Below are 21,943 nucleotides of genomic sequence, written 5' to 3' on the forward strand. Positions count from 1 at the left end.
CACACCCGAGCCTCAGCTCTCATGGCCCGGTACCAAATGACTCCGTCCATGACCCGGGAATTGGGGACCGCTGCTTTATAGCATTGCTTTGGTTCATTGAGGTTTGTGCACAGCTCTGTTAAGGTCAACAGCATTTCAAGTAGGTAACACCTTGATTATTTTCTTTATTTAGTCATTATGTTGTAGATCTGCTCCTGTGTTTGAGATCATTGTTATATCACAGGGGTGGCCAACTCCAGGCCTCGAGAGCCGGTCTCATGCAGGTTTTAGATAACATTCTGAGTCAACACACTTGAATCAAATGATTAGTTCCAGGCCTCTGGAGAACTTGAAATGTTGAGGAGGTAATTTAGCCATTTAAATCAGCTGTGTTGGATCAAGCACACATCTAAAACCTGCAGGACACCGGCTCTTGAGGCTTGGATTTGGCCACTCCTGTTCTATCACATGACTCAGTCTGGCACAAGCTTTAGCTGTCAGACCTCTTTTTTGACCCCAGAACGATTTGGTACACAGAGGAGTTTACAGTCAACTCGACAGTGATTACAAGGTGTCCAGGTTCTGTCACTGTAAAAGAAGCCCAAATCATCACCTCTCCACCACCGTGCTTTACAGTTGGTATGAGGTGTTTGTGTTGGGTTGGTTTGCTGTATTTGGTTGCTACTAAACGTGGCAAGTACATTATGGACAAACATCTACATTATCCTTTAGATAGATATGTGAAACCTATGCTGTGCTGCCTTTTTTACAATTGTACTGTCACTTTTGATGTGTAGTCTTTTTTCTGTTTTTTGTTTTGTTTTTCACTGAATGTTGGAGACTTTGTCACTTCTTAGCATGTGATCTATGAAATGAATTTTTTTCCCCTTCAATGCAATCAATGTTTGTAGGATTTTGGAACTTATAATGTAGATTCATTAATGTTTCTGGATTTTTCTATGAGTGCTTCCCATATGGAAAAGATATATATAAATCTTACAAAGTTTGTATCCGTCTTGTGTGAAACTTGTATGCCTTATACGATTCACTATATGAAGTCTTATGCAAGTCTTTTATAAGTTTTTTTCTTTTCCATATGGGTTTCTTTGTGTGTAAACCTAGTTAACTTTGTCCTGACATCACTCTGATCACTCTCTCCACACAATATTTTGATTTCTCTACACTGCCAAACACAATGAAACTGGGGCTCCTGTGACTCCAGTACACTGTGATGCTAATGTGGTACTAATGATCATAATGATTTAACTTGGTAGCTGTATGAACTCCAGCACAGCAAATCTTTCTATTGGATGTAAGCAGATTATAAAACTCATGTGTCCATGTAAGATATAGAAATTTCCAAAACATTTTAATATTGTTTACTGCACTGTAATACACTTTTCATTGACTTTAATACAGTTTGAATAATACAAGTTTAAAAATGCCCCAAACATAAAACATATGAATCATTCCAGGTTTCTGGAGTGAATCAAGACTTTATCTTGATGGTACTTCACATATCCAGTCTAAGTTATGCCCATTGCAGTTTCCATCATAGCGGGTCTTCCAGGGATTAGAGGAGGAGTAAATGATAATCACACAATTTTCCTCCTCAACATTTGGTTCTCCATCCATCCAGTACCTGAGAAAAGGCGAGACAGATAATTAAGTGGAAATGATCTATAAAAATCTATAATTAATAATCTGTCTTTTCTTACCTTTGTTCCACCTCTGTGACATTATTAAGCCACACCCATGTCCCCACTGTCGCTATGTCAGTAAGACCAACCCAGAATCCGTTCACCCACTGATGAGGATTGTTTTTCAGAAGTTTGATGGTGTTACTCACGAATGCCTATGTGAGCAAAATAAGAGAAAAATACATTTAAAATTTAGTCAATAAAAATTGTAAATTGCCTACTTACAAAACTGGCAACGATTGCACGTGGGATGTAAGTATGCCAACACAGAAACTCCTAAACAGCCTTAAGGCTACATTTAAAAATCTTTGCTAATCACTTTCAGTGGCTGTTGTATGTCTGTGGACGAAGTATGTAGATGACTTATCTGTTTTCAAGCTTCTTCTCTCTTATTTTCAACCCACCTGCTCCTGTTGGTTATCAATCACAACAAGGTCAGAGCCACGACTAACACAGTCGACTCTGCTCTCATGCCAGTTCCTTTTGACAGCAGAGGACTCGGTGGAAGAGAAGAAATAGCAGGACGAGTTGAAAAGAATCCATCCAGGAGCGCATTTATCACAAGAGTTCTCTGAGAGAAACAAAGGATTTCTTGTCATTTCAGGTACTTTAATGTATTCAGAGGTCACAGATTAAAACATAACTTCTCACCTAAAGCTGATATGTTGGACTTTAGGTTTGTCTTCTCTATTCGCAGGGCTCCCATCTGTTTCTCATAACCATCGTTGACGGTCTTCAGCTGCTCGATTTTCACCTTTACTTCTTTGTGGTTGTTGATCGCGCTCTCTAACGCCTTCTTGGCCTCCTCTTCGGCTTTGATCACATCGCTGTGGTTGCCTCGGAGATAGTCAAGCTCACTGAAGAGCTGTGTTACAGCTGGGTTGGAAATGTGCAAGGAGCCCTCTTTAACTTTTGCACCTAAACAGGTAAGAGAGACAGCAAGTGTGATCATTAGTTCATCATTATGAAATGATTAGTGTTTTGAAATATGGATATGCATTTCCCCTTGTGTGGTTGCTAAGAGTTCAACAATCATTGTAGTGGCTAACAAAGATTGTTACACAACCAAAGACAAGTAAACCGTATCATCACATGAGCTGTTACACTCACACTTAATCGCAAAAACAATAGCGACTATCAGCAGAACAGCGTTCAAGAGTCCCAAGCACAGTAAAACCCATCGATTAAATCCATCTCCACCTGCAGGGTCAAACATACAAATTTTGAAAACAAATAAAAATGAATCAGGTTTGGTTGTATTTATAAAGATTTTCAGATAAACACTTTTCATTTAAATCAGGTTGTTGACACTTGAAAATGATTCAGAAATGCAGCAAATAAGTAAAAAGCTAGAAATTAGACTGAAGTAACTCAGAAAAAAAAATTATAAAACTATCATATTTAAACTATTATACCATCCATTATACATTTTATTCCCATCCTTTAGGCCATCTATTATACTCCCTATGGCTTTACTAATGTGTAGGTAGTATAATGAATAATAATTATAATAAATATCACTTTAAAACTGCAGTTATTTGGGCATAATACCACAAATTCTTCATTTGTTAAAAATTATACAACTACCAAAAAAAATGTGAATACATAAAATCACAGGCTGATCTGCATTTATGAAGGAAAAGAGTGGAAAAACTGTAGAAATGTACAAAATTAAAATCAAATAGCAATTCAGTGCCATACCATGTCCGGATATGTTGTAGCTTTTGAAGAAAACTGGAGGAAACTTTTGCCTAACTGATCTTGTCCTCTGTGAAGTCTCCATTGCAATGCTGCAGGTTCTGCCCACTGAGCTGCTTTCCCTTCCTTATATACAGACACAAGGCATGTCTCATGGACTCACATGCCTCATGAAGCCTGTATCATTTTGTCATAGACTAATTAATATAAAAACTCTCCCAAAACATTTTGGATTAATAGATAGAAAATAAATATATAAAGTCCCCATCAAATACACTGTGTGCACAATTATTAACCAAGTTGTATTTTTGAGGATTGATTTCATTATGGATCAAGGACAGTGCTCTTGGTCAATCCAAAATGTTAATTAATCTAAACCCAAATGTTTAACAATGTAAAAGTGAGGTTTTGTCTTTAAGAGAATATTTTTATATATGTGCAGAATTATTAGGCAACTAAATGAAGAAAAAAAAAACATTTTCCCATCTCACTAGTTTATTTGCAAATGTTACAGTGAGAATAATAAAACAACTCAAAATGTACACTGTGTAATTTTGAAAATGTAAAATGTGTCAAAATAATTTTTTTTTAAAAAAACATCAGTGACTAATATAGCCATCCTTCTTTTCAATCACTGTCACAGGCCTTCCATTCATGGAGTCTGTCAGTTAACCTTTTGTGCAGCTGCAACCACAGCCTCCCAGACACTTTTCAGAGAGGTGTACTGTTTCTTTTTATCCTTAAGGCCTTTACTGGCTAGCCATGCAGTGGAGTACTTGGATGCATGAGATGGAGCATTGTCCTGCATAAAAATCATGGTCTTCTTAAAAGATGCAGACTTTTTCCTGTGCGACTGCTTCTAAAAACTAACAGTAGGTTTTGGAGTTGATTTTCAGGCCATCTTCAACCTGAAGAGGTCCAACCAGCTCATCTTTAATAATACCAGCCCATACCATTACCCCACCTCCACCTTGCTGGCATCTAAGTCGAAGTCGAGCTCTGTGTCTGTTACTGATCCAGCCACGGGACCATCCATCTGGTCCATCAAGAGTCACTCTCATCTCATGAGTCCATAAAACCTTTGAAAAATGTGTGTTCAGATATTTCTGGGCCCAGTCTTGACGTTTCAACTTGTGTGTTTTGTTCAGTGGTGGTCGGGTTTCAGCCTTCCTTCCGGCCATGTCTCTAAGAACTGAACACCTTGTACTTCTGGACACTCCGGGTAGGTTGCAGTTCAGGAGCATGGCAGCACTGGAGGATAATGGGTTCCTGGTAGCTTCACGTTTGATTGTTCTCAAATCTTTGGCAGCTAACTTGCATCTTTTTTGCTCAATGTGTTTCTTGCAACCCTGTTGGCTATTTGCAACAAAACGTTTGATGGTTCTGTGGTCACGCCCCAATATCTTTGCAATTTTAAGAGTGCTGCATCCTTCTGAAAGACTTTTTACAATTTTTGACTTTTCAGAGTCCATTTAAATCGCTTTTTTGCCCATTTTGCTTGAGGGAGAGAAGCTGCCTAATAATTATGCACACCTTTATATAGAGTGTTGATCTCCTTAGGCCACACCCTCACTCATTACGCAAATACAGATCACCTGATATACTTAAATCCAATAAGCACTCAAGTTTATACAGCTTGAAGTTGGAAAATATGTGTAAAAAATATGATATGGCCAAAATACCCACTTGCCTAATAATTGTGCACACAGTGTATGACTGTTTCCATAAAGAACTTAAATTACCCGTTAAGAACATAATTTCCAAATTGTCTCCAACTAACAACTTCAATCAAGAATGATAACCTGTTTTTAAAAGATGGTGTGCATAAGAACAAAAAATCAAACAATTACACTTACTAGACACTTTATTAGGTACACCTTGCTGGACTTTTGCCTTCAAAACTGAATTCTTCATGACAGAGATTGAACAAGGTGCTGGAAACATTTCTCAGAGATTTTGGCCTGTACTGACATGATAGCAGCTACTACAAATATGTTGGCTACACATCAGTGATGCAAATCTGTTATTTCACCACATCCCACAGGTGCTCTACTGGTTACTGTGGAGGCCATTTGAGTACAATGAACTCATTATGTTCAAGAAAACCAGTTTGAGATGACTTGAGCTTTGGGACATGGCGCGTTATCCTGCTGAAAGCAGCCAGCAGAAGATCCTGCGGTCTTCTGCTGGTGTAGCCCAGCTCTTTTTTCGGTCCCGAAGCCTGACCTGCCTGGGCCTGTCTTCTCAGCATCCCCCTCAGTCCCACTGGTTACCATAATTGCTGCAAAACCACTAAACTAAACTACCGCATAATTAATCTGAGCTTGTACTTCAATAACTTATTAGTGATGTGGTTTTGAACTTTTTCATTACCAAAATACACGAATCGGTGTAACGTATATGTCAAGCACATGTGTAAAATTCAGAGTGGCTTTATTGGGTGTGCCTGGACCCCCACTCACTGGATATTTTCTCATTTTACACCACTGTCTGTAAATACAAGAGATGGTTGTGTGGAAAAATGACAGTAAATCAGCAGTTTCTGAGATAATTAGCCAACCGTGTGGTTGGCTAATTAGGTATTTGCTTTAACAAGCAGTTGAACAGGTGTACCAGTGACCAGTGATAGAAAGTAACCAGTGAATGTGGATGCCTACTGCCAATTTGTGCAGTCATCATAAATATTAGAATATGTTCAGGACAAACTTGGAAAGAAATTTTTGAGCCATTGAATAACCAAACAAATATTACACATTATACTGTGCTCTTACATCATTTATTAAGACTAATTTCAATATGGATGTTTTTTTTATGTTACACAAGTGACAAGATATTTTTATTACTAGCTGTGAAAAAGCTTAATACTGTGCATGTACGAAATGTACTCCTTTCTTTTTTATGCAGTGGTTCTGACAGATGTTGAAATAATCTTAAGTCTCTAAATTAGGATTTAAAGTGCATGTTCAGCAACTTATATAGTTAAAATTTGACCCAAAAAGAGGGAAATGAAACTTCTGGTGTCAAACAATAACAAGTGCAGTAACAACAGGGGTTATTAGCATTCAGCACTCCTGATGATCAATCTGCAAAAAATGAACATAAAAATTTTCCAATTTCTCAGTTCTTCTCTGGCATTCCTGTTAATCACTAACGCTCTGTGTCTGTGCCAGTCCCTTAAATGTAAACTGGAATCCCTGATAACAGAAAATCAATTCATCCATTCGCTTCCGCTTATCCTTTTCAGGGTCGCAGGGGGCACTGGAGCCTATTCCAGCTGTCATAGGGCGAGAGGCGGTACACACTGGACAGGTCGCCAGTCTGTCGCAGGGCCAACACACAGGGACAGACAACTATTCGCGCTCACATTCACTCGCACATTCACACCTAATGGCAATTTGGATTTTCCAATTAACCTATCCCCACAAGCTGCATGTCTTTGGACGGTGGGAGGAAGCCGGAGTACCTGGAGAGAACCCACGCAAACACGGGGAGAACATGCAAACTCCACACAGAAAGACCCCGGCCTGATGGTGGAATTGAACTCAGGACCTTCTTGCTGTGCGGCAACAGTGCTAACCACCGTGCCACCATGCTGCCAAAACATCAGTTCAGTTCAGTTTTATTTATATAGTGCCAAATCACAACAGCAGCTGCCTCAAGTCACTTTGAATTTGAGGTCAAAATATTGAAAACTACACTGAACGTGTCTTGGTTGCTATGCACTTACAGGTTTGTATATCAGAAAGTATTGTGGCCCATCTGATCTGTGGGTCATAAAAGTACAACTTCACACACAGATAGGAGTGACTCAGTCACTGAATTATTTAAACATTATTGAAGTCCTGTCATGCTTTCAAGATATTCCAATTCCTTTATATTATTTCCAGTTGGGTGTTTTATTAAAAATATGCTTTCGTTTAAATGTCATATGAATCTTCCCTTGCCTCCTGCAAAGAAGGAATGTGAAACTGATGCACTTCAGCCACTTATTTGGCACACAGTGTTTTACACATTACTGACAGACCTACGTATATTATACCCAATATAACATGATTATCTTCCTCTTTAACCCCCCTCCCCAAAGGAGTTGTTTTACGTCTTCACAAGCCACCCGGTGGCCTCATATAGGCATACGGATGAGTGATGAATGCTCTGAACTTATATTATAGATACCCGGGATGTACAAATTTAAAAATGGTGAGCTGAGAGACTTTAAAACTGATAAGTGTTTGTTTTGTTTTATTTTTATTATTATTATTATTATTATTATTATTATTATTATTATGGCTTATGCTATTTGTATATGCACAGCATATTGTGAACCCTGGTTTTATGTTGAAATGCATTATAAATAAAGGTGCTATGGTATGGTATTAATGAAGTTCCTTTTCCTTGTACAAAAGAGGGCTTATATAACGACACAAACAACATAAATTAATTTTCAAATCATTAATGTAAATAATGATATTGGTCCAAAATTCTTCACACCCTTGTGCTTTTAGCTTAAATATTTGTAAACCCAATCCATCCTACATGGTGTCGTGGTCTTTTCTAGTTTATGTAAGTATTCCCCCCCCAAAAAACCTAGTTAAACAGACTTAAAATTAAAGCCAACTTAAAATTAAAACCAACTTAAAATGATCTACTTAGCCTTGTCAGAGCAGCTGTTAAAAGAATGCTATTACTTAAAGTCACATATTTCCATATCGACAGGCTAATTTAATGTACTTTTCTCTTGCCATACTGACTCATGCTGACTCCCATACTTTGCTATTATTACAGTCTCTAAGTGACCCCTTATGGGGCAAGGAAGAATCACTTTTTTCTCTGATGTATTGCACAGTGCATCTGGGACTGTGTAGTGACTTGTATGCTGCTCACGTATACACTGACTAGCCACATAACATTAAAACCACAGAATGGACAGCTACAGTGAAAGAAGACGCTGATCAAATCATAACACTGCAATGTTCTGCTGAGAAATACTGAGACCTGCAATTCACATGGATGTTATTTTGGCTCCCCCTGCAGGCCTTAAAAACAGCCAACGTGGAAGAGCCAAAAAGTGCAGTTCCACTAATGCCCACTTGAAGCTGACTCAAACAAAAAGAAAAGCCTCAGAGACTCCCAGAACCAGAGGATGATTTAACAGATTGTTGTAATGCATGTGCTGCCTTAAAATACAGTGATAGTTGACAAAGCTATAAAATTATTAGTCAGAGTAATTTATTAATCTGATAGTCCAGCAACACATGCAATAATTAAAATCAGTCAATCACCTTTTATGGTATCACCTTTAATCAATATTAGAGGCTCCTGGTGACCTTTTACTGCACTACAGTTGAGAGTGTATTGACATATGTCATAACTGTGTGGTAGGCTGCCTGTACAGTGGCTGACAAGAAAAGAGTGCAAAGGGTGCAGAAGCATCAAAAGCAGAGCAAATACGTCAGGAAACCAATTCTTTCCTTGGTTGGAAAGACATTAATGCAGGTTTCTAACACTGGCAATACTCAGTTTAATTGCCCAGTGCAATAACTTGATATATATGTGACTTTAGTATCTTGTCAATTTATTGCTGTTTATGGCCTCCCCATCTGAGCTGTTTTATTACGTTGTTGCTTCTATATTGTCTGTTTCATTGTGTTTTAACGTGTCTTAACATGTCTTCAGATGTAGCACTCTGAAATTTCGCCGTACAGTATCTGTGCTATGACAACAAAAATTAATCTTTTTAATTTTTCATAAAAAACAAAAACAAAAAACAATACTAGTATACATGTCTTGCTTGTCCTGATGCTACAACTGTAGGCACTGGGGTCAAAATGAATAAATAAAAATAGTAATACATATGCAAGACTCAGGAAGGCCGAGAAGTGTTGATGTTTCAACCAAGAGACAGACCGCGCTTGACAGTTTCCGGGTCTGAGCGCGAGGAAAGGATGGGCGAGTTGTTGGAGTTGTTGTTGTTGTTTGTGTGTGCGAGGTCAGCTCATTTTAAACACTCGTAACTTCTGTATTTCTTAAGAAGACCTCCCGAAACTATTTTATCAGAGTATCATGTACTCAACAATTTAGTATTTGACTCTGTCGGGCGGGCTGTAATCTCGTTTTGCTAACTTATTAGCCAAGTCAAGCTAACTGACGAAACACACCAGTAATGTTCCCGGAAATAAGCGCCGTAACCTTCAATATAAAATGCACAGCGACACTACAGAAGTTAGATCGTTTATTTTGAAAATTCATAGAAAATTTGACTGAACGCTCATTTTTGTTGTGTCGTGCTTGACACTAGTGCAACTACTGTAGTTGCACGCGTTTAGCTACGTTGTCTATAACAGTCGTTGTATTCTATAAGTAGCTTTGAGAAATCTGACTTTACCCGAACTTTGACGGTTTTTTTTCATTAGCCGACAGCTATAGCATGTTAGACGCGTGTGCGGCTTTCTAGGAGTCTTCCAGAAAGAGTTGTCGTCGGGCCTGTTCGGGTTATTTCCATCACTGCCATTGGCTAACAAGTTTCTAAACAGAAATGTCACTGGAGGGCTATGAGAGACATCTGGACTCGATAAGCTCGGATTTGAGCAGCGGGTCTGTGGTCAGTGAGCGATCAGCTTTAGCCCCTTTTAATGGCGAAGAGGAGAAGTTGCATTACATTCCTATCCGGATCCTGGGGAGGGGGGCGTTTGGTGAAGCGACTCTGTACAGAAGGACAGAGGTAAGCAGGGTATCAGCATAGCCTGATTTTGTTCTCGTGGTTTATTGGCATGGTTTTCTTCATACCTAATGCTATGTGAGGAAATGCCTTGCTAATACATTATGACTTGCAAGTGTCTTCTATTAAAACTGAATGCCTCACTGTTCTCTGTGCACATCCTTGGTATTTCTCACTGTGGCTCTGAGAAATTCTTGGGTGAAAACAAGATGAATAACTCTCTCATGCATTGCCCGTTAGCCCCTTTGTAATACCTGTCTGCAAGATTAGCTGCTATTCTAATAACATCTTGAGACATCTCTAATTGAGGCTCTTATTTATTTGGTTTGTTTCCCTATAGGATAACTGTCTGGTGGTATGGAAGGAGGTCGACCTGAACTCACTTTCAGATAAGGAGCGCAGAGATGTCATGAATGAAATAAGCATCCTCTCCATCCTGGAGCACAAAAACATCATAGCCTACTTCAACCATTTCATGGATAAAAACACTCTGCTCATTGAGTTGGAGTATTGCAATGGTAAGCCAGTGCACTGCTAACCTCTGATGATCTGATTGAGGTTAGTTTGGGTGTTGCTCATCTGTGACCGGGTGATAAATTGTCCCGTCATTGCAGGCGGAAATCTGTATGATAAAATCGTCCAGCAAAAGGGGAGACTGTTCAGCGAGGAGGTATGAATGGATCATGACAGGCTGTTTATTTTAAACAACATTTTTATGTTCTTTGCTGTTCTATGTGAATCTTGAACATGTTTTCTTCAGGTGGTCATATGGTACCTGTACCAGATTACTTCAGCAGTGGCCCACATTCACAAGGCTGGGATCTTACACAGGTAGGATGTTCGTGCTCTGACTGAATGTATCTGGCAGAGGATTTTCACAGATGAAACAATATTTTTTTTCTCTCTTTTTGTAAATGGCAGAGATATCAAAACTCTCAACATTTTCCTGACAAAGACTGACCTTATTAAGCTGGGCGACTACGGCCTCGCAAAGAAGCTAGGCTCCGAATTTTCCATGGCGGAGAGTGTAAGTTGTGGCTTCCTCCCCGACATCTCTAAACTGGAGGCTACGATTAAGGAAATCTCAACAGTTGTTAATCATCCGTTCACTCTATTTACACTTGGTGTAGCAGGAGTGTGTTTCTTAGATTTGTGCCTGTTTTACATAGATTACTTAAACATAGATTCCAAAGATAAACTTGTTCTGTTGCTTTGTAGCTGAGGCATAGCTGAGTTTAGATTATCTTAGCAAAAATAGCACACATACTGTAAATGGAAGCGAGTAGGTGTATATGTTTAGCATTCATTAGCCACCTTGCTGCTGTTTACTAATGAGACTCTGCACTAAATGCAAGTGTTTACTGAGAGTTTACTTTGCAGATACATGCCAGGGTGGTATAGTTTATGAATCAAGTTGAGATAACATGTTTTGCTAATGATCTTAATGCACCATTTCCTTCCTTTGTATGTCCAGTGTGTGGGAACTCCATATTACATGTCACCTGAATTGTGCCAGGGAGCAAAGTACAACTTCAAATCCGACATTTGGGCCATGGGCTGTGTACTTTTTGAACTCCTAACACTTACAAGGACATTTGATGCTACGGTAGGTTTTCAGGCTTTCTGGTAGCGAGCGTAAATTCTGGATTTTTGACTCGAGAATGAGTTTATCATAATGTTTTTCTTTCTATTCAGAACCCCCTGAATCTCTGTGTGAAAATTGTCCAGGGCAACTGGACTATGGAGTTGAACTCAGATATTTATTCATCTGCAATAGTGAAGCTTGTGCATGAGTGTCTCGATCAAGTAAGTGAGAAGAACAATCAGAGTGTTGTTTCGAGTTTAAAAACAAACATCTGACCTCAGAGATAACACTGTGGTTAAGTAAAGAGCTGATTGATATCACTAAGCCTTGTGATCTTTCAGGATCCTGCAAAGAGGCCCACCGCTGAGCAGATTCTCGACCAGCCATTAATTTCCTCCTGCCGACAGTAAGAACGCTTCGAATCCTCATATTGCCTCATTCTAATAAAAATCTGCCACTCATTGACAGCTTCACTGTTTAACAGGGAGCTTGAAGAGCGAGTTTGCCTGCTAAATTCAGCCATGAAGAAACCAAAGTGAGTTCATGTTTCCTCAGCTGTGTGTTCACCATCATAGAAGCAGGCTCGACATCTTTCCGACATGATTTAAATGATTTGTTGTGCTTGTGCTATAGGCTGAGCACAGTGAGCGAGAGTCCTGTCGCGGTGGTTACTCAACGCTCAAGGGATGTGTATTACTGGGGTGGAGGGAAGTTCACACCTCAGAAACTAGACACGTTCAAAGCAGGTAGCAGTGCCCAGTATGTGTGTGCAGGAGAGAACCACTTTGCGGTTGTGTCAGTGGAAAAGGAGCTGTACACCTGGGCTGTAAGTATTAATCCATCGTTCTGTGGAAGACATATTTGATCCGGTTTTTGCTGCACTACAGGGAACTTTTTCCACCCTCAGAATGTACAAGGCGGGGCTAAGATGGTGGGCCAGCTAGGGCACGGAGACCAGGCCTCGTACCGGCAACCAAAGAAGGTGGAGAAGCTGATAGGGAAGGCTATCCGACAGGTGGCATGTGGGGCTGACTTCAGTGCCTGTGTCACTGGTAAGTGAAGAAGATTCCTGCTAAGGCCTGATTTATAGTGCTGTGGTAAATGTTTGCAGTAGCTGTAGCATAGCCATATAACACTGCACCCTAACTGAAGCTGTATCCTGATATGCAGTTTACCAAAACTACATGTCACCCACTGGTTTGTGAAGTCTGCAAACAAGCTGTCCTGCAGCTGGCAGTGTTGGGGTCATTACACAAGATAAATAATGTGTTACACGTTACTTGTTACTTTTATTTAAAAGTAATGCAGTACATTATTTAATTATGATTAATTTTGAGGACACAGAAACTCCTACAGCATGCTGTCTGTGAAGATGCTTGCAAAGAGTTCCACTTTACCATCGCACTCTTATTAGTTTTGTGCAATAAAACGAAGAGTAATGTCCATATCTGGCTGTTTGAGAAACTGCACCTCCATGTTGGCCTGGTTTTTCAGCCTGCCACCCGGGTTGCCACTTGAGTAATGCAGACTGCAGTGTCTGTATATCAATTAGCACAAGGACAGTGCCTGGAGTATGTTGTGAAGTCTTTTTTTTTTAATGCATTTCAGTAAAAGTTAGTGTTGTTAAACAGTTAAATGCAGACATATCAACACATAGAGTATAAATGTAGCGTGTGGTGTTACCCACCACAATGTAGGCTCTGCAAAGGTTCAGCACAGCACTACAAATGAAGCTGAAAAAAGAAAACAGGGTCTGTAAAGCCATCGAAAATTCCTCTGCCTCTTTTGCAGATGAAGACCAGATGTACATGTTCGGGTCGGACTATTATGGCTGCATTGGAGTCGAGGGCGACCTGGGCAATGAGATTCTGGAGCCAGTTCTTCTGGAGTTTTTTGAGGAGCGGCCGGTGTGCCAGGTTTCCTGTGGAGACAACCACGTGGTGGTGCTGACTCAGAATGGCGACATCTATTCGTGGGGCGTAGGAGAGTATGGTACATAGGGTTGCTGTTTTTAGCTGATGTTTGTAAGCATCTACCAGATTTCCTTCTTTGACTTTCATAATTGTAGCCAGTAGGTGGAGAAAGTATCACTTAAATGTACTGCATTTTAAGATTGCATCTCATCTTTAATCTCTTTTTATTTATTTTTTTCACATGGCAGGACGTCTTGGCCTGGAGTGTGAGGATGATTTTAATTCTCCTATGCAAGTAAGACTTACTTCAGTGTCATAGCAGAGGCCTCTCAGGAGCTGGTTAAATACTAATGAATTTAATGTTACAGCTGCTGTTTGTTTGTTTGTTTTCAGGTGGAGATTCCTAAAGGCGCAACTATCTCATCAGTGTCGTGTGGCAGTGATGGGACTTTCTTTTTGACCGAGATGGGCAAAGTCTTGGCATGTGGAAACAATGAATTTAACAAGCTGGGGCTGACTCAAGGATTCTCTGGAATCAAAAACCACCCCGGAGAGGTAGTTAGCTGTATTTAAAGTACTATAATAATAACAGTCTTGCGCACCACTTTGTGCAGCTGTGCTTATAAATGCCTTTTTCTTTCTTTTTTCTCTCTCATGTTTGGCAATCCAGAGTTACCAGGGGATCCCGTACATCACCACACTGACCTTGGTAAAGCAGCTGTCTCGCTTCAAGATCCGGACCATAGCTCCAGGGAAGACACACACAGCTGCCATTGATGGTACAACAAAAAAATAGTTGTTATTATCATTTCTCTTCTAAAAAATAACTGTGTCAAAGAGGTTTCGTTCATATGATTTTTGTCTTTGCAGAACGTGGTCGTCTGATCACCTTTGGCTGCAACAAGTATGGGCAGTTAGGCGTGAAGGACTTCAAGAAACACCAATGTGTCCAGGTCCTTGTTGGCCCGTTTGGAGGGAAGATAGTGACCAAAGTGTCTTGTGGAGATGGATTCACCATTGCAGCCACAGAGGGTAAGAGCATGTGCACTACTGTGGTTCATGTATTGCTAACTATTATGATATTTATATCAAGTATTTGTTTGTTTGTTTTTTTTCCTTCTCAGAACAGTATGACATAAAAAAATTTTCTTGCAGACAATCAGATCTTTGCCTGGGGAAACGCAGGAAATGGGAGACTCGGGATGCCTGCTGATAAAGGATTCGGCTCCGAGGTTTGCCCCGCCATGCCGAGGCCAATATTTGGTTCCCTCCACCACGTCCCAGACCTTTCTTGCCGTGGTTGGCACACCATCATCATAATGGGTCTGTCTAGAAAATCGCTGCACAGACACCAACAGAAGTTATTTCATAAAGCAGCTAATTAATGCCTGTTTTTCCTCATTTGTAGAAAAAGTACTCAACTCAAAAACCATCCGCTCAAACAGCAGTGGCCTGTCGACCGATAGGGGTAAATACGCTTGTTGACATTTGTGTTCTGATTAATTTTGTTTTCTTGAAAGTTAATTTACGTGTGTGTGTGTGTGTCAGGGCTGGCCCATGAGGAATCTCCATCCACGTCCATGGATCTGGACATCGAACTTGGTGCCGAGACGGAGTGTCGCGACAGGGGTCTTGGGGGTACAATGGAGGTTAATACAGAGGATTGCTTCCTGGAAACTCCAATGATGTCGATGGCGAATCAGACCGGGGACAGCTCCTGCCCTCTGTGGCTGAGAAAGGTTTGTTACCATGGAAGCACAAATAAATAAGGAAATCTTGATTTTTATTTATTTATTTTTTTTATCTTAATTTTGTGATGTTCTCTTCCAACAGGAGCTCGAAGATGCAGAGTTCATCCCGATACCAGACAACTCGGAGCCTCTCACTCCAGGCCAACTCTCTTCCTTCTCTAAGAGTGTTACTTTACCGTATGAAGAACTGAAAGAGCTTAAAGCAGCTGCAGCAGCAGTCGGCAGCATGAAGGACCTACCAGTAAAGCAATCAGCTGCTGTTTATATACGATTTCCACTAAGCACTCTTAATAAAGTGGCTACATTCACTTTAAATTCTCTGCGTGTTGGCTTTACAGACAAAACGAATGAGCTGTGATAAGGTGAACGGACTGGAGGAGACTGATGGGTGTTGCAATTCAAGTAGTGAGCTGACACAGGTAACATACTCAAGAATCCGAAGTGTGAGTAAATGCGGCATTCACCGCAGTGCTTCGATGACAGTAAACCCTTTTGTTGTGGTTTTTTGCAGCTGCGAGAGACAGTTGCCCGTCAAGAGATGAGAATCCAAATGCTTGAGAAACAGGTGATTGTTTTTGGTTTATGTTTCAAATCCAGCGACCTCTGAGCTCACTTTGATTGTTGTGTTTAAATAACACCAAGCACACATCTCTGCTGCCTGTAGATCAGCGAGCAGCGGCTGGAGAATGAGAGGCTCTGGGCGGCCATCAATCGTTCTGCGCTGCAGGGAGCAGTATGCGACAGTAATGGAAACCATCCCTCCGCTCGTACGCCCATGGATGGAGGAAGAAGAAGAGGCGGGCTCACAAATCACGGAGGCCGATCTGCTGGGGCCAGCGTGTGAGGCTTAACGCGCAGATGTCCTGGCCATGGGTGAAATGTCAAACCCTCCTAGCACATACTGAGTTGAGCAATGTGAGGTGGACGGGCAGCAGAGACGTCATCCTCATTTCTACTCAGAGGTTACATGACAGATGTTAGCACAGTGCTAAGTTTCACGATTACATTTTATTGCATAGGTGTAATAATGTAAAGATGCATCGCACACGCTCAGTGCAAGCCAGCCCGATCCTCCAGACAGGAAATGTTGGCTGGATTCAACAAGAAGCATCAGACCTTAACGCCTGGGAGAGACAATCTGGTCATAGTGTTACACTGCCACGTGCAGCAGACGGCAAGTCTGCACGTTTGGTGGTGGTTTTGTTCCGTTTTGGTGACGCTTCAGTCCTTTAGTGCCTCAGAAGTTAGTATTTATCAAAAAACAGGTAAGGCTAGCTTATGCAAATGTATCCAAAGTGTATGTATATGCAAAAGGTTGTCAGTCTGTATGCTGGCAGCTTCGTCCAAAGTAAAAACATAACATGTACATCATGTTTTGTTCCACTTTTTACATTTTCATTTCTTCTGATATTCCTAAAAGGTGAAAGCGCTAAACAGAACTCAGCCTCTAAACCTCTTTTGGTATTTATCGCACATTTTAGCGATTGCAAACTTATTCAAATTAATTCATGCAAACATATACATACCGCTTAAATTGCATGTTTTATTGTTGTATTAAGAGCACTTGTGTGAAGCAAAAAAACTACTGATTCTTTTTTTTTTTCTTTTTCTTTTTTCTAAATACGAGTTATTTTTCCTGTTTTCTTTGTGACACTGAACACTTGAACAGTTTGCATAAAAACAATTGTGGTCTTTCAAACATTTATTCTGTAGTTGAACATGAAGCTATAACATTTTTTTTTGTTACTGTTTTGTCTCTGATGCTTTTTGAAATTTCCTCATTTTTTTGTTTGCTATTTTGTCATTTGTGAAAGCAAAAATGTTTATATTTCATTTTTCTTTTTTTTGTAGCTCTGTTGGATCTGTTTGTTGTCATGTTATGAGCTATATGTGTTTGTGTGTGTGTGTGTGTGTGTGTGTGTGTGTGTGCATGTGTGCGCGCTCACATGCTTCAAATACCAACTGTGTAACTCCAGAGTATTTTTTTTAATGTTGGGGGAAAAACATCATACATTACAGAGTGCCTTAAGCTATTGAATCTTGAATTTGTGCATATATGACTGCTGTGCCTTAAATTGTTTTTTTTGTTGTTGTTGTTGTGTGTTCAGTTTTTAAAAATACGGTTTACTTTTCTTTTTTTTTTCTTTAAATAGTTTACCAAATACTGCTGGGATGCAACGGTTGTAAAAAAAAAAAAACAAACAAAAAAAAACTGCATCTCGCCCAGTCACTCTGTCTATGCTTTGTGTACAAGCCATAAATAAAACTGTTATCTTTCATTCTGAGTGTACAGTCAGCAGTTACCACACTTTATTGTGTTAACTATTTATTGATGTCAACATTTCTGCTTTTAGAACATGAATTATATTAGACGATAATTAGGGAAATATTGAAATGGCAGCAGATTAATAAATTCTCCAAAGTGGCCGATCTAATAAGTGACATCATCATCATAACAAGGTGACTTTTGATGTGCTGACGCTCACGGATCTCAGGCTCGCTGTCAGGGGAGGATTTCTTAACCCGTTTTGGCTGCGACGTGCCAGCTTGGAGACGAGCCTGAGGCAGACTGCTTAGATTTCCCTGACAGTCATGTGATGTGTTCTTTTTATTTAAAACCTGGACAAAAACAAATACAGTTCAAAATAAAATCCAGTACCCATAACAAGTCATGAGTATATCGAGGGGGAGAGCTTAGGTTTAGTAGTTTGGAGACAAAGTTAGAGAAGAAAGACTGAGATGGTTTGGACATGTGCAGAAAGAAAATTGGATATACTGAAAAAAGGATGTTGAATAGAAGGGAAAAGAAGAACACCACAGAGGATGTTCATGTATAGAGTGAAGGAGGACATGCAGAGGGTTGGTGTGATAAAGGATGCTATAGATGCTAGAGATAGGGTGAAATGGAGACAGATAATCTGCTGTGGTGACCCCTAAAGGGAGCAGCTGAAAAAAGAAAATGACTTAAACTTCATTAGTTATACCTTAGTTATACCTGACTACTACCATGTTGAACCCCCTTTTTTGCCAACAGAACTGCCTTAAGTGTTCATTGCATGGATTTAACAAGGTGCTAGGAACATATTTGGTCCATGTTAACATGATAGCATCACACAGAACATGGTGCATTATCCTGCTGCAAATAGCCATCAGAAAATGCAGGTACACTGTGGTCATTGAGGGATGGACACAGTTAGCAACAATATTCAGACAGGCTGTGGCATTTTAATGATACTCAGTTGGTACAAAGAGGCCCAAAGTGTGCCAAGATTTTTTTTTCCTTTTGTTGATGCAAAATCCTGACCCTACCAAGTGAATGTAACAATATAAATTGACTGATTTTGCATGTTTTCTTTTTTTTAGATAAATTAATTTCGGTGACTGTGCAATTTGTAGCCTCAGTTTCCTGTTCTTAGCAGACAGGAGTGGCACAGGATGTGGTTTTCTTTAGCCCATCTGCCTCAAGGCTTATCGTTTTCAGAGGCTCGTCTGCATACCTTGGTGGTAACAAGTAGATTTTTAAGTCACTGTTACCTTCCTGTCAGTTTGAGGCAGTCTGGCTTGTTCCTTGAGCTTTAGCATCAACAACTGCCGCTCAGGTTTTATCACTATTCTCTGTAAACCTTAAAGATTGCATATCCCAGCAGACCAGCCGTTTCTAAAATACTCAGACCACCCACATTCCCAAATCTGATGCTCAGTTTGAACATCTGCAGGTTTTCCTGCCCATGAGCTGCTGCCATCGTGACTGGCTGATCATATATTTGCATTAACGAGCAGCTGAGCAGTGTAGCTGACAAAGTGTTCGGTGAGTGATCATGTCAGTGTCTTACCTCTGGACTGTTGTTTCTGGTGTGTTTTCAGGAACTGCTCTAGCTGGGATCCTTTGGTCCTGTTAGCGTACGAGTTGAAGACTTGCCGGCATGAAAAATTCGCCTTCTCACATATTCGGACGTGCTTCTCTAATCTTTCACTCGCAAACTTTCTGTTGCAGACTTTGCAAGGAAAAAGCTGGAGGCTGACTTCTGTGCCCTTCATGAGCATGAGCTCTCCCTGTTGTGGTCCACTCCATTGTGAAGGTCTGGATGGAAGAGTCGAATCCCAGAGCTGATTTCCTCCTGCCCCTCTGTGGTTTCCTGTATAAGGAGTTTTCTGCAGATTCCCCTGAGGCACATCACTGTACTTTATTTTTTCTATTTCTCCACCAGCACCACAATCTGTCCCATCTCCTCGTCTTCCTCTGGTATGCTCTTTCACATTGTGCCATCTTGATTTGTTCAGTTCTCCATTCACTTCTTGTTTGCTGGATATGACCTTATAAGTGCCTTTATTTCCTTTCCTGTTAGGCTGAATAGTTTGTGAATCATCCTGCTGTTCTTCCTTCGTAGTCCTCATTCTGTCCTCAGTCCTCTGATCTTGTTTGAGCCTAACTTGCTTAAAATCATCATACCTTCTATCCTCCATCACTTTATCTGTGCCTCGTGCTAGCTCTCTAAACTGGAGCTCAGACATTCTGGTATTAATTTGAGCTTTTCGCACCTGAGCTCGTCCTCTGTTGTGTCCCTCCTCCCTACTCGTTTTCTCATCCCCTCCAGCATAGTCAGCACTGGCCCTCTGGAGCTTTTTTCTTATTTTTAATTCAACTTTCAAGAGCTTCTCCTGCAGCATGAGCTGTTTTGCATGGATTGCTTTGGTCATCTGCAGCTCTTCACTGGGCAGTCTGTCTGACAGTGAGGCTACGGTGGTCTCCGTGATGCCATGTGAATGATGCTCCTGGGGTAACAAAGGGGCTACTGGTTGAGTAGAAACTGTGATGTTTTCAAAATCATCCAAATTGAGTGAAACCTGTGGCCTGCTAGGTCTTCTATGGCTCACAGGCTTGTTTGGAAATGGATGATTTACTGCATCTGCTTTCCTATTAGGCACGCCACGTCTTTCCCCTGCAAAGTTGTGGTGCCCCTGAGGAGTGTCTCTTCTTCTATGTGTGTTCATGACTTCATCTGTTGTTACAGATCATAAGCTGTTGTTCCACAGATTCAAAGATACCTGAATCCACTATATGGGGTCCTTTTATTGTATAATTTCTGTGCAAAAAGCAAGCAGAAAAGAGAAAGGGTAAGGCTTGTTCAATATCATTGCCCCAATTCCAAAAAAGTTGATGTATAAAAGCTTATTTAAAAACAGGATGTAGTAATTATCTGAAAATCTCTTAAACCCACATTTTAGTCACAACAGATCATAGAAAGCATATGACATGTTTGAACTGAGATAATGTTATCAAATAGTTTTACTGTTTCATAAAAAAATATTTTCGCATTTCTGAAAAGGTTGGGATGAGGCAACAAAAAGTCGGAAAAAGTAAGTGGTACCAAAAAGAAATTCTTGAAAAACATTTTTTAGTTCATTAGATTTATTTGCAAAAGCTCAGTAACACCACTGGGTATCAAAAGATTTTAGAGAGGCAGGCTTTCTCAGAAGTAGTGGTGGGCGGAGGTTCACCAATCTGGAAAGAAACTGTGTCTGCATTTGAAACCTTTCAATATCATATCATATACAGTACATAATATCATCAAAAGATGCAGAGAATTTGGGGGAAATCTGGGGAAAAAAATTGAGGGACCATTACGCTTGTTATCAATTCCAATTTTTAAAAACCTTCAGCTCTGATGGTATGGGCGTACATTTATGCCTATGCAATTGGCAGCTTGCACATTTGAAAAGGCTCCATGCTCAACCCTGAAAGGTACATACAGGCTTTATAGCAATGTATGCTTCTCCATGTGGTTCTTTTGGAGGGAAGGCCTTGCATATTTCCAAAAGATGATGCTAAACCACATACTGCATCTATTACAGCAGTACTGCATCCACGAGCTGCCAAACTGGTCTGCCTGCAGCTTGGACCTTTCACCAAATGAAAATAATTAGCACATCATGAATTGAAAAAGCACCTCGAATCTTAAACCAGTGAAGAATGGGATGAAGGCCAGCCTCTCCCAAAATTTCAGCAGCTCTAAAGAAATGTTTCTGCCATCACCTTTATTAAATGTTTCTTTTAGTCTAGGATTAGGTTTAATCCATGCTTGTGAAACAAGCTATAAATGCAGGAAAAAAAACCTCAAGTACAAAGGTAACGTACTGCTAACATAGCATCTGTATATGTGTTACAGTTCAGTTTATCAACAGATATTTAGGCTTAATTTGGCGCATGGTGAGATGGTCAAATGCTTCAGAAAGAGACAAGCATGTTTATTTATTTATTTTTATTGACGTTTTTTTAACGGCACAAAATAGGTTTTGTTAACTTTTTAATAACAGAGACCATAAATGTGCGCTCGACTAATAATTCAAAAAATACCGATATGTTCATGTCTTTGTCTGCAATAACATTTATTAGATAAAAATAGAATCCAGTTTCAGAAAACTCTCATAAATATAATCTGCTATCTACTTACCAGCATACCGATGTATATTTTCCTTAAAAATCCTGTCCTTCCAGCGTTTACATTTGTTGCCTAGATACAAAGCTTCTCGGTTGTTTTCTGATTGGTCCGGTAAACAAACACCACTTCCTGTAATCCTCTGTTCCAGCCCAGTAGGTGGCG

The 21,943-nt window shown here is 40.2% G+C and overlaps 2 protein-coding genes and 1 pseudogene across 5 annotated transcripts; 1 reads left to right on the top strand and 2 right to left on the bottom strand.

Moving 5' to 3' along the window:
• Window positions 1-1,332: 1,332 nt before the first annotated feature.
• Window positions 1,333-5,101, bottom strand: LOC146496498 (C-type lectin domain family 4 member G-like). 2 transcript variants are annotated; one of them, XM_085143876.1, is made up of 7 exons: window positions 4,342-5,101; window positions 3,381-3,503; window positions 2,790-2,879; window positions 2,331-2,597; window positions 2,084-2,250; window positions 1,698-1,834; window positions 1,333-1,621 (listed from the first exon to the last, which is right to left on the bottom strand). In XM_085143876.1, the coding sequence occupies exons 1-7, from the start codon at window positions 4,847-4,849 to the stop codon at window positions 1,477-1,479; spliced, it is 1,437 nt and encodes a 478-aa protein (XP_085000002.1). In that variant the 5' UTR covers window positions 4,850-5,101; the 3' UTR covers window positions 1,333-1,476. The 2 variants fall into 2 exon arrangements, with proteins under 2 accessions (XP_085000002.1, XP_085000001.1); XM_085143875.1 differs by lacking the exon at window positions 4,342-5,101 and having other exon boundaries at window positions 3,381-3,587.
• On the top strand, window positions 2,489-17,626 carry nek9 (NIMA related kinase 9). 2 transcript variants are annotated; one of them, XM_085143850.1, is made up of 23 exons: window positions 2,489-2,605; window positions 10,433-10,610; window positions 10,707-10,762; window positions 10,853-10,923; window positions 11,014-11,119; window positions 11,567-11,698; window positions 11,788-11,898; window positions 12,019-12,083; window positions 12,162-12,212; window positions 12,311-12,503; window positions 12,585-12,729; window positions 13,469-13,669; window positions 13,839-13,885; window positions 13,984-14,145; window positions 14,261-14,369; window positions 14,461-14,622; window positions 14,746-14,913; window positions 14,999-15,058; window positions 15,139-15,329; window positions 15,424-15,582; window positions 15,680-15,760; window positions 15,853-15,906; window positions 16,006-17,626. In XM_085143850.1, exons 1-23 carry the CDS (start codon window positions 2,567-2,569, stop codon window positions 16,183-16,185), a joined length of 2,721 nt encoding a protein of 906 aa, XP_084999976.1. In that variant the 5' UTR covers window positions 2,489-2,566; the 3' UTR covers window positions 16,186-17,626. The 2 variants fall into 2 exon arrangements, with proteins under 2 accessions (XP_084999976.1, XP_084999975.1); XM_085143849.1 differs by lacking the exon at window positions 2,489-2,605 and adding an exon at window positions 9,910-10,095.
• Window positions 17,534-21,902, bottom strand: LOC146496500 (uncharacterized; annotated as a pseudogene). Its single transcript, XR_014871250.1, has 3 exons — window positions 21,794-21,902; window positions 19,175-20,425; window positions 17,534-17,960 (listed from the first exon to the last, which is right to left on the bottom strand). The product of XR_014871250.1 is annotated as an uncharacterized LOC146496500 (transcript).
• Window positions 21,903-21,943: the final 41 nt, after the last annotated feature.

This window comes from Neolamprologus multifasciatus, chromosome 19 (assembly GCF_963576455.1).
Source record: "Neolamprologus multifasciatus chromosome 19, fNeoMul1.2, whole genome shotgun sequence".
Taxonomy (NCBI): Eukaryota; Metazoa; Chordata; class Actinopteri; order Cichliformes; family Cichlidae; genus Neolamprologus; species Neolamprologus multifasciatus.